At 32.2% G+C, this 11,731-nt stretch overlaps 1 protein-coding gene across 1 annotated transcript; it reads right to left on the bottom strand.

Moving 5' to 3' along the window:
- Positions 1 to 1,896: 1,896 nt before the first annotated feature.
- Positions 1,897 to 4,468, bottom strand: LOC142635012 (flotillin-like protein 3). Its single transcript, XM_075809232.1, has 3 exons — positions 3,935 to 4,468; positions 3,055 to 3,450; positions 1,897 to 2,406 (listed from the first exon to the last, which is right to left on the bottom strand). Exons 1-3 carry the CDS (start codon positions 4,466 to 4,468, stop codon positions 1,897 to 1,899), a joined length of 1,440 nt encoding a protein of 479 aa, XP_075665347.1.
- Between the last annotated feature and the right edge of the window lie 7,263 nt (positions 4,469 to 11,731).

Genomic DNA, 11,731 nt, shown 5'->3' with positions numbered 1-11,731 from the left:
AAGATTAAACTCTATTACTAATAATTTACTATGAATAAAATTTATTTTCTAAGTTCTAAAATTTTTTAAATTATACTTCACTTAAAATTCTATTACAAAATGTTTCAAGTAATTTAAAATAAATTTAATATTTATTTAGATTATAAACCATATAACTTTATGTTTTAATATGTATAATTTATATACTGCACATCATGTACGCACAAAGTGACTAAATACATGTATGTATTATATGTTTCAAAATTAATTAGTTTTTATTGTGGCACACAAATTATTAATATAGTTTCGACATATATAACTTTTATTTAAGCTGTGCATCGCACATGTATAATACTAGTATATATATATATAAAACCAAATTCTTTGACTTTTGGTTAACTTCTCTATAATTTTCCACATTAGCATTTTTTATTTATATTTTTTTAATTTAATTTAATTCGATTTAATTCTTTCGATTTTATAGAACCAAATTGCAAAAAATTTATTAATTTTCTTTTAAAAAATAAATTTAGTTGTTTGGTGCCATACAACCACTATACTTAAAGGTGACCTAAATTATCACTTAATCAGGAAATTTTTAGATAAAATCGAAGCATTTGATTTTTGGTTGACCTTTTCACATTAGCATTTTTTATTTATATTTTTTAATTTAATTTAATTTGATTTAATTCTTTCGATTTTATAGCACCAAATTGCATAAAATTTATTAAATTTATTTATTTTTAATAAAAAAACAAATTTGGTTGTTTGGTGCCATACAACCACTATACTTTTTTTTTTTTGATGAGAACAACCACTATACTTAAAGGAGACCTAAATTATCACCTAATTAGGGAATTATATCAAATGAGAGACTCAACAAATATATATCATTTTAAATTTCAATAGGATTTAAATTTTGTATCAAATGGACTCTACCACACATTCATCCTTAAAAAAAAAAAAAAAATTATATAACCAAATTTGATTAGGAATCCATAACCCTATATTATATTATAAATAGTTTTTTTAGGGAATATTTGTTACAATTTCAACTCTCTTGCATTGATTTTGGTTCTTAGAGCGTCTTCAAAACAAAAGGTATGTAGAATTTTCTTATCAGGTTTAATGTTAACATATATGAGAGATATTTTGGTCAATTAGAAAAAGTTTGATGAAACATAAAAGGAAAAAGTACTAAAGAACACGCAATTTGAAAATGAATCTGATGGGTTTCTAAATTCTCTCCTAAAACCAAGGAATTGCATCTCCTACGAAACGAAAGTCCCTATTTTTTGGGACAAAAATAGAGCAAGATTATTGCACATGATCTAAAAAAGAAAATAACTATCAAAGATTCAAAGCCCAATTGGTAACATTATTGAGGTTACCAAGCCAATGGCAATGGCACTCAGGCTCTGAGAGTGCATTGCATGGTCCTTAATTTCAACATGTGAGTTGTAATCAGGCAGCTCACACATTGGCACCTCAAGCAAACCACAATGAACCTGAATTACAAAAAATCAAGCACATTTTTGCCACAACATAAAAAAAAAAAAAAGGAAAAAATGCTAGTAGTACATTATTAGCAAGGACTTTTTGGTCCCTAATAATTTGGTTGCAAAGGGCTAAATTTCTAGCTTGTAGTATAATCTTAACAATAGTGATAATATAACTGATAATAGCAAAATGTATACAGATGATAAAAAGAAAACAACGAATTTAAAGGCCCAAAGGTACCATAAATTTATCGAAAGTAGCAAACTGATCCGTTTAAATCATCAAATTAGTATCAACGAAAGGCAAACTTATAAACGTTTACACAATGTTCCTTGCCGGTACGTAGGACTAAAACTAAACAAATATTGGTAAGTTCTATCATAGCATTGTTTCAATGGTGCTAAAAAACCAAACAGACTAATTCGATTCATGAGTAACATCACTCAATGTGGCTAGCCAAGCCGGTGGAAGCATCCCAGTCTGCTCATGCACAGTCTTTAGCAATGGTGGCAACATGCTATATACCCCAGCAACATCTTTCATTGCCCCATTTGCACCATCTTCACTGCCTTTTCCGTTAGACCAAACACTAATTTTGGGCTGCATTCCATTCACAGCCTGAGCATTAATCCTGGCAATGTCCTGGTACATATTCTTGTTGAGCATCATGTAGTCCCTTAGTTCAATGTAATTTCCTCTCAATTGTTTCAATAGGGTGTTCAGGTAAAAGCCTTCAGCTTGTGCGAGTGCAGTGATCCCTTCAGCTTCTTTTTTCTTTGCATACAGCTCACTCTCCGCAGCTTGTTGGCGAGCATAAAAATTGGCATCTGCGCTTACCTTCTGTGCCTCAGCAGCTTTCTGTGCCTCATAGAGAACTGCTTCCGCTGCTTTTTGTTTCTTGTACAGATCCCAATTTGCCTCTTGCACCTATATCATCAATGTTTCACATATTAACAAAAAAATCCATTCCCTATATATGATGGGTTTTTGGATAGTGTATAAGACTTGTAAGTTGTAACCCAAATATAAAAATAAAATCATAAAGTGAACCAACTTATTAGCATAACAAAGCAGCATGTATTACCATGTCTTTTTCATGACCTTTTTTATTAGAAGTAGAAGATGAGTGATTTAGAAAGAGAGGGTTGGAATCAGTCACATTATAATTCAAAAAGGTGTACAATTATGAAATTCATACAAATTATGAAACTGGTAAATGGTGAAGCTTAACTCCTCACATTAAATATAAAGAAAATATATTGATTTATTCTAGGCTTTGGCCCTACAAAATGATATATTAAGGAAGTTATGGATCATGCATTCAATTAAAAATTATTAATTACATTATTAATGAAGTGATATTAAGTCTTTATCTTTAGAAGTCTGTGGGAACCCCTCCAAACTATAGCTCTATCTATGGGACCCCTATTAATCCTTCTTCTATTCTTAAACCTTAAGCCATCCAAATTTTATAAACATAATTGAAGGAGAAACTCATAATTCATAGACTAAGTAATTCCACAACAAAAAAAGAAAAAAGAAAAGGTAAAACAAGATTACATTAGTGTCACATACCTTAGTCTCATACTCCACTGCTGCCTTGCTCAGCAATTCGGCCCTGAGTTTTTCAGTCTGATTCAATGCCTTCTTCTTCTCCACCTCAGTTTGTAACTCAGCCTCCCTTATGGCCACCGCCTTTGCCGACTCCACCTCCGCCAACTGAGAGGCTCGAGACCACCCAGCATTTTTGGTGGCCAACTCAGCCTTCGACTTGACCAACTCAGCTTCCTTCTGGTTCTTATATAGTTCCACACTAGTCTTAACGTTAATTTCCTCCTTTTGGGCATCTCCTAACCTTTGAGTAGTTATGATTTTAGTCTCAGCATCAATTTTGGCAGCGTTTTGTGACGTTAGGCCTTGGCGCTCCTTTGCTCCAATCTCACCCTTCTTCTTAGCCTCAGCAACATCAATCTATCACAACATTTATCAATTTATTAGTGCCAAGACTTATTTTGAAGAAAATATATTTCCATGCGAATGAAGTAGTCTTGCCCAATAAAATGATTATTACTTATTATAAAAATAGTAATTGATGAATAATGCTAATTATGAAAATTTTAAGTAATAAAAAGTTGCATGATCGATATATCATTGTGAAGACAAAGACAAAAAAATTAAAATTTTTTTTTTGTTTTTTGTTTTTTTTTTTTCTCATTAAATCTGAACCAAATATACAATTGTAGATTCATATATACCCAAAAAGAAATACTAGGTAATAAATTTCACAACTTATTGAGGCGAAAGATTGTAATTCTTGAAAACATTGACATCAAACTTGTTATTTCAACAAGTGTGAAATGATTTACCTCTAAACTTAATGAAAGGAAAAAGAAAAAGTGCAAAAGAATTATGAATATTTTCTATTAAAAACGAGTAGTGTTTAGTGTTGATGTACCTTGGCTTGATTGGCAGCCTCCATCTGGGTTTTCTGGCCAAGGTATGAAAAATACTCATGGCCAGGCACATCCACAAGTTGTTTGACATTAGCATTATAGATGAGAAGTCCAAATTGGTTCAGTTCAAGTTGAACCTTTTCAAAAACCTCTTTCTTGAACTCCTTGGTACCCTTAAAGATTTGTTCCATGGTCATGGAGGCAGCGAGAACTCGGGTTTCACCCTCAATGACACCCTGAACGAGTTCATCAACATGTTTGGAGCGCTTGTCATGTTTGGACATGAGCTTAGCGTAGAGAAGGAGGCTGTCCATGTTGTCGACACGGGGACCGATAGTGAAGACTGCGGGGAGAACAAAAGGGAGTTTCTCGGCGGACATGCCTTGAACTTCGAACGTGTAGTTGACTGGGGACATGTCGAGTCGGGTGTACCGTTGCCCGGGAAAAACCCATGATTTCTTGGCCAAACGTATGTCAGTGATGCCCCAGCCAGTGATGGCTAGGTACTCCGAAGCACCAGCTGTTTTCCAAATCATGGTAATATACAAGTGTCACAGAGAGCTCAAAGAAAGAGAGATGGAAATGAGGCTTTTCTTTTCTTTTATTCGATCTGTTTTCTTGATGAATAAGGGGGTTTTCTTTTCTTTTATTCTGTTTTCTTGATGAATAAGAGGGTTAGGTTTAGAGGAGGGTTAGGTTTAGAGGACGCTTTGAGATGAGAGAGAGATATAGGTTTTTCACTTTTTCTTCTTCTTCTTGTTGTATAATAGTTCTAGGGCTTAGAGGAGGCTTTATATATATGTATACACAGCAAAGAGTATTTGTATTGTATATGGAATGCATGCGTTATATTCGTGTCGTTAGGAAGGTTCCAAGCAATTAGATCGTATCTTCTATGTAATAAGAATGTATTAATTAGTTTTGGTGCTGTATAAATTAATTTCGATTAATGTCAATAACCAATATCTCTATCCGTTCTTTGGTTAGTTGAATATCAAAGAGCATTTGTGTTATATATGGAATGCTATGCGTTATGTTCGTGTTGTGGTATTAGGAAGGTTCCAAGCAATTAGATCGTATCTTCTATGTAATAATAACGTATTAATTAGTTTTGGTGCTGTATAAATTAATTTCGATTATTGTCAATAACCAATATCTCTATCCGTTCTTTGGTTAGATGAATATCAAAGGACATTTGATTTATTAGTTGCGTAATCTCAGTTTGTCAATAACCCATATCTCTATGCGTGTACAGGTGTTTATTATACAGTGGGTGGGGTTTAAGAATGTTTTGTTAATAAAACTTAAAACCCAAAAAATCTTGAAGCTTTAAACGCTAAAACTCATCTGATCAGTGGGTGGGTTCTGTGGGTTAGGGCCGTTTGGTAAGAAATTTCTAGTAACATTGTTTAACTCTTGTAAAAATATGTGTGTGAAAAAGTGTGAAGAAATACATATTGTGATATTTAAACAACATTTCTTGTTGTTTAAACGCCGTTACCAAACGGGGCCTAGTGTCTTTAGTAATAGTGTGTGGGCCATGTGACTGTAGTGTACTATAGTGATATTTGCTATGGGCAATGTGTAGTGTAGTAAGCTGTCCTGTCAGCTGTGTAGTGCAAATCAAATTTGTTTTCGAAATATTGAATAAAAAGCTAATAGTTATCACAAATCAGTAGTTCAGTACTCTTCAATGGCTTCAATCTTTATGACAATTTCGAAGAGAGAGAGAGAGAGGGTACCTCCAGGGCCGGCTCACACACTACCATCCATGGTCCACCACTGTAGTTAAGCTATTGCATTGATTGATTTCACAATGAAGAAAGAAAACTCATAAAAAAGGAGATTCAAGATGAAAAAATGAAATGTGAGAATATAGATGGAGAGACTGAAAGATAGAGAGATGAGAGACTTTTTCTTTTATTTTTTGTCTTTTGTTTTAGAAATTTATAATCTCTATTTTAGCATATTTCAAGACATTTATGTTGTATTATTATTGAATTTGTTTGGTATTAATTTTAATTTTAGCATATTTCAAGAATTAGTTAATCAATTTGTCTCCTATAATTTAATTTTGTTAGCCAAATGACTATTTTTTCCCTTTTGAATCGTCTGTTTTTTAGGATACAATGGGGCATTTTTAATGCATTTTATTGACTAATAAAAAGACTTAAAATTTTTTTCTTAATTAAAATATATTATGTAATATATATATATATATATTAATATAAGTGGGAGCCTTCTTTTATTTGGGAGCATTAGACAATTACATCACCTACTTCTATAGTTAAATTAGCCTTGGTTACTGGTCAAAATGCAAAGTTAGATAAATATAAAAATAAGTTTTATAAATGATAAATTATAATTAATATGTAAACTAAAAAAATAAGGCATACCTAAACAACTAATTAGATTTAAGTTTAAAAAACTAGCCTCCTTATATAATTCAAAATCAAGATTTCACAAGTAACAACACCACAAAAATAAGATAAAATGATGTTATAGAATTACAACCAAGTTAAAGTCAGTGATAGTTGAATAAGAGATTTGGAATTCAATTTTCGCCTATATCAAAAACCAATTAATGTCTTGGTCTGATAATAAAGAGATATCATTAAAAACGGATCTCATAAGTTGAAACTTTCTAATTAAAAAAACAAAAAAGCTTTACCAAATCTAATTCTATTTCATGTCTTAAAAAACATACATATTTAATTTTTAGGTTGACAATTGAACTAAAGAATATCTTCTCAAAACCATTAGCCTTTCATACTCTCCAATATGTACAATTCATTGAGACTTGTGATTTGCAAAATTGCACTAATGAAAAATATGGACACAACACTGCAATGTTCAGTTAAAAAAAACTAGATTTCAACTCTATGAAATTATCAAATTGTCTTAATTTAAATATTAGAAAAGTAGAAAATGATACCGTGATGGACCTATAACAATGATCATGGTCATTAAACTCATGGCTTTGAAACTTGGACTGTTCAAAGAACTGAAAAAGGGAGAGATTTAAGATTTTTTAGGTCTAACCATGATGACATCATAATTAATTTAATAATTATTTAAAATATAAATAAATATATTAAATTAGGGGTAATTATTAAGTACCCCCAAAGTACCTTAAATGCCTACTCCCTCATTTTATATTTTCACATAGCTGTGGATCCCACTAATTAAATTTATGGTGAGATCCACAATTCATGTGAGAGGAGAGAGTATGTACTTATAGTATCTCCGGAGTATTCAATAATTTTCCTTCAATTAGTAAGAATTGAAAATTTGACTAAAATAGAATGGTTTTTAGACTTGGACTGTTCAAAGAACTGAAAATGGGAGAAGTTCAAGATTTTTAAGGTTGAACCAAGATTCAACTAAGGTCGAACCAAGATTCAACTAAAGTTGAATTGTGATGACTTCAAAATTAATTTAATATTAATTAAAATACAATAAATGTATTAGACGTGTAAAAAATATATGGAAATTTACACCAAATATAAAAGCAATTTAAACAACTTTCAAATGAATTTTCATTATTTTTATAAAATATAGAAAATAATATAATATAAACAAGCTTTACAAATTGTGTTTGGTAATCTTTCAAATAAAAATCATTTTAATTAAAATCAAAATCAATTTTAAAATAAATTTACAAATTTTCACATTCACATTCACATGTAATGATGTAAAATCATAATTCTACTACACAAATAAATTTAGAAAATACTATTAAGTAAATAGTGATAAAATTAAATTCAAAACTAATAATCTTGTAAAAGTGCAGTGAATAAAATATAAATTCAATGGGTAAAGAAGCCAATTGGTGTAGTGGTTAATGTGCTGGGCAAAACCATGGTTTTTTTTTTTTTTTTTTTTTTTTCATATTTGTGGTAAGGTCAGTTTTCAAATTTTACTTGCTAAAGAACCAGTTTGGGCAGCAATTTGCTAGTAACTAGGACCGAACCACATAGTCCAATCCAGTTAACCAAAAATCATACACCAAGACGGTTCTTTAAACCCCGAAAACCAAACTATAAAAAAAGAAGTGGACCTATGAACCGTGATTGAACCGCCCTATTTTGTAAATTGTGGATAGTTCTCGGATTTTATAGCAGAATTTGTTTTCGGTATTTATAACCATTATTAAAGTTTCAAGTTTTCAACCACCATTTTCTCAAAAAAAAAAAAAGTTTCAACCACCACAAGATCTTAGACCTTTAAATCACATCTCCTGTTTTTCTTCTTCTTCTTCTTCTTCTTCTTCTTCTCTCTCTCTCTCTCTCTCTCTCTCTCTCTCTCTCTCTCATCTGCCTGGACCTCCATGAACTCTTCCAAGGGATGCATATGACTCACAGTCCCAAATAGAAGCCCCTTCCATCACCCAAAAAAAAAAAAAAGCCTTCCAAGGTTCCATATATACACTATAATGGCGTTCCTGTGAGAACTAGATAACAGTGATTTGTGTTTCCTTCAAGTGTTATTGTTTCTAGCCAAATTGAACCTCAATCCTCAAACCTTATACTACCCTTTCCCAACCTTAGACAATTAAGCCATCAATTTCATTGTCAACCCTGATCCCCATATTAATCCTAATAGTTCTACTTTTGTTGTTGTCCAATCTAGACTTCAAAATTATAAATTAAGGAAATACGAGAGGGAAATGCAACAATTTTCTTCAAATATAAATATCCTAACGTAACTGAAAGTTACCCAATTGGCTCTTTTCCTCTCTATGGTTGTGAGCAATTCTTGTCTTTCAAATTTGGGTATTGTAACCAATTCAAGATTAGTTTAGATTTTGTGTTTTGGTTCTACTAGAAGATGAAATAATTAGGACATTTTTTTTTCTGTGTTAGGGGATGACTAGCTTTTAGTTTTCACATGAACACCAACCATTACCAAGAACTTCATTATAGCGTTTATATGGACATTGGAACCTTGAGGGCTTTTAAAAAAAATTGGGTTAGAGGTAGAGCTTTGTTCTCGTTAGTCCTTTGCGTCTATTAGAGGAGTTCATGGAGGTCCAGGAAAATGTGTGTGTGTGTGTGTGTGTGTGTGTGTGAGAGAGAGAGAGAGAGAGAGAGAGAGAGAGAGATATGGAGGGTGGAAAGAGGATAATGATTTTTTTTTTTAATGGAATTTAATGAAGAGTAAGGATTTGCTGCAAACATGTTTGTAGGAGTTGCTACAAACAAGATGAGGTGGCAACTTATGAAGCTAACATATATCCTAAGCCATATGCATGTCACATGACCAGCCAAATTCACTTAACCACAATTACAACTTAAACCACCGGTCTCTTTCTACCAACTCAAGTAAAACAAAACCCCTATCATCTCTCATTTTGTCATCCAACACTATCTCTCAGAGCCTCTCCACCATCGGTACAACTATGCTCACATCCTTAAAAATTACAGTAAAAAAATAGCAAGACCATTTTTTTTTAAAAATTTACGAAGCCACAAGATTTAGAGATTTAGAATGAAGCCAAGCTAAATAACTCAAGTATGTTATCCTTTGAGTTTGATAAGAACGTCAAGCATGTTAATGGGTTGCTAGGTGTTGGTGCAAACACAATGATAATAGAAATAACACGAAGAGAAACTGAATAATACTTCTGAATTTTTATTAGTTTAAAGAAAGAGATTACACAACACTATTTGAACTGAGGCGTGGCACTCGCTCTTTTTAAGGAGATTCAAGCCCTTAGTTGGCTAAACTTTATAACTGGTGCAGACCGTCTTTGACTTGTCTCCCACAGGATACAACAGCCCAACAAGTGTCGTATGACTAGAATAACCTCTACACAAAGTGTTCAAGCCCAAAACTCCACCAGAAAGAACATCCTTCATTGCCAAGAATCTCTCTATTTTTTTTAGTGTATATTGCAGTTACTTGGATTGTGTCTGAATTGGTCTATTTATAGGCTCAATGGGCCTCACGAAATTACTACCCAAATTAATCTGATTAATTAGGTCCATTATTCTGATATAGTGGGTGTTACAAGATTAATTGTTGGATATTATTCTGATGGGCACCTCCACCCTTCACATCCCCCTTGCGCACGTATCCGGCCCAATATTTGAGACAATTCATGTTAGCCTATTAATCACCACAATTAAAAAGAACAAAATAGTCTCTTTCCTTTTCAATGTGAGATTAAATATTTTCACTAACTCCTCATCTTCCACATTCACTCCCACACCTTTACATTTATGTTATAAAATTTATTATTTAATATTAAAATGCTCCAACACTAGGTTTAGGATCCAGATCTGGGTTTTGTTCTTCTTGTTCTTGTTTTTATTTTTCTTCTTCTTTTGTTTGTTCAACCCAGAATTTTCCTCCTTTCATTCCTCAAAAGAATCATGTGAATATGGACGTGGAACTAAGCTTGGAAGAAAGGAACCCACTCTTTGTTGTGCCTTCGATCTTTTGCCTAAGTTGCTCAAGATGATGGGTTTAAGGAATTTTGGGTTTTTGGTAGAAAGGAATTTTTTTAGATTTGGTTAAACTTCTCAATGAGTAGATCTGGGCTTGGATTTTTAATTTTTTGAATTCAATTTCTATATTATCAATTCCCATTTCAAGTAAAACTTCCCAAAAATAATTATTTTCTTTTGACCTTGACAATTCTACACAAGAAATTTGAAGCAAATCAAAAGTTATATCTACAACTAAATCCACCCAATTAAACTATGGGTCAATCACACCGAAATTCCTTTTTTTTTAGTTTTTTTTTTTTGTTGTAAAAGAGTAAGACTAAATGGAGGAAGAGAGGCATGTTTTGGCTTAATTGAGAATAGTTGACCAACCACCAAGGTACGATGGCGGCAATGAACAGTGGTGGCCTAAGAGAGAGAAAGGGGAGCTAGGTCTGCAAAGAGAGAGATGATAGAGGTTTTGTTATACTTGGGTTGGTAGAGAGAAAGGCTGGTGGTTTAAGTTTTAACTGTGGTCAAATGAATTAAGTTGATCATGTGACATGCACATGGCTTAGGACACATGTTAGCTTCATAAGTTACCACCTCATTTTGTTTGCGGCAAATCCATGCTCTTTAATGAATTGATGGTATTAGATCTGACATGACATTAATGTTATTTTAACCTTTATAACGATGGAAATTTGTGATTTAAAAAATGTGTAGCTCCATGGCTTATGTGACAGGTTATTATTTGCTATTGTAGATGGGCAAAAAAAGTAATTTAAGTCGTGGATTTAAATTATAACTAATAACAACTTATTACCAATGATTTGTTCTGAGAGTGTTGTAAAAAGAGACAGCATTTTTCTTATTTTTTAGCGTTTAGTTATGTTCCAAAAAATTATTTTAAAAAACATTTATAGTCAACATAGCTAAAATATCCTTAATTTTATAAAGACAAGCCTAAGTGTATTATTTATCACTTTTTATGTGGCTTTCTAAAAATATGTAATAAGAAAAATACATTTATTTTATGTGGTTTTCTCAGAAATTAAAATACATTCAAGTCCAAAATAATTATTTCAATTTGTTTTAATGGTTTATCAAAATATCATGCCTTGTCGTTATTAAAAAAAAGCCATCATGTCAATCAACATAAATTCTTCATGCTTTAAAGATTAAATTACTTGTAAGACTTGGAGAATCCTTCTCCTCTCATAGGAGCTCTCTCTCCCTCACTAGGCGAGTATTCTCTGTCGTTAGGGTTCCCTTGACGACCTATCCCTCCCCTTCAAGGGGCCGATATGGAGGAGTTACTTGATAGTTTGAAAAATAAAGATGTACAAGAAGAAATGGAAGAATGCC

This window comes from Castanea sativa, chromosome 5, assembly GCF_040712315.1.
Source record: "Castanea sativa cultivar Marrone di Chiusa Pesio chromosome 5, ASM4071231v1".
In the NCBI taxonomy this organism is placed as follows: Eukaryota; Viridiplantae; Streptophyta; class Magnoliopsida; order Fagales; family Fagaceae; genus Castanea; species Castanea sativa.
The sequence above is the reverse complement of the archived record's forward strand: the minus strand, read 5'-3'. Positions and strand labels throughout refer to the sequence as shown.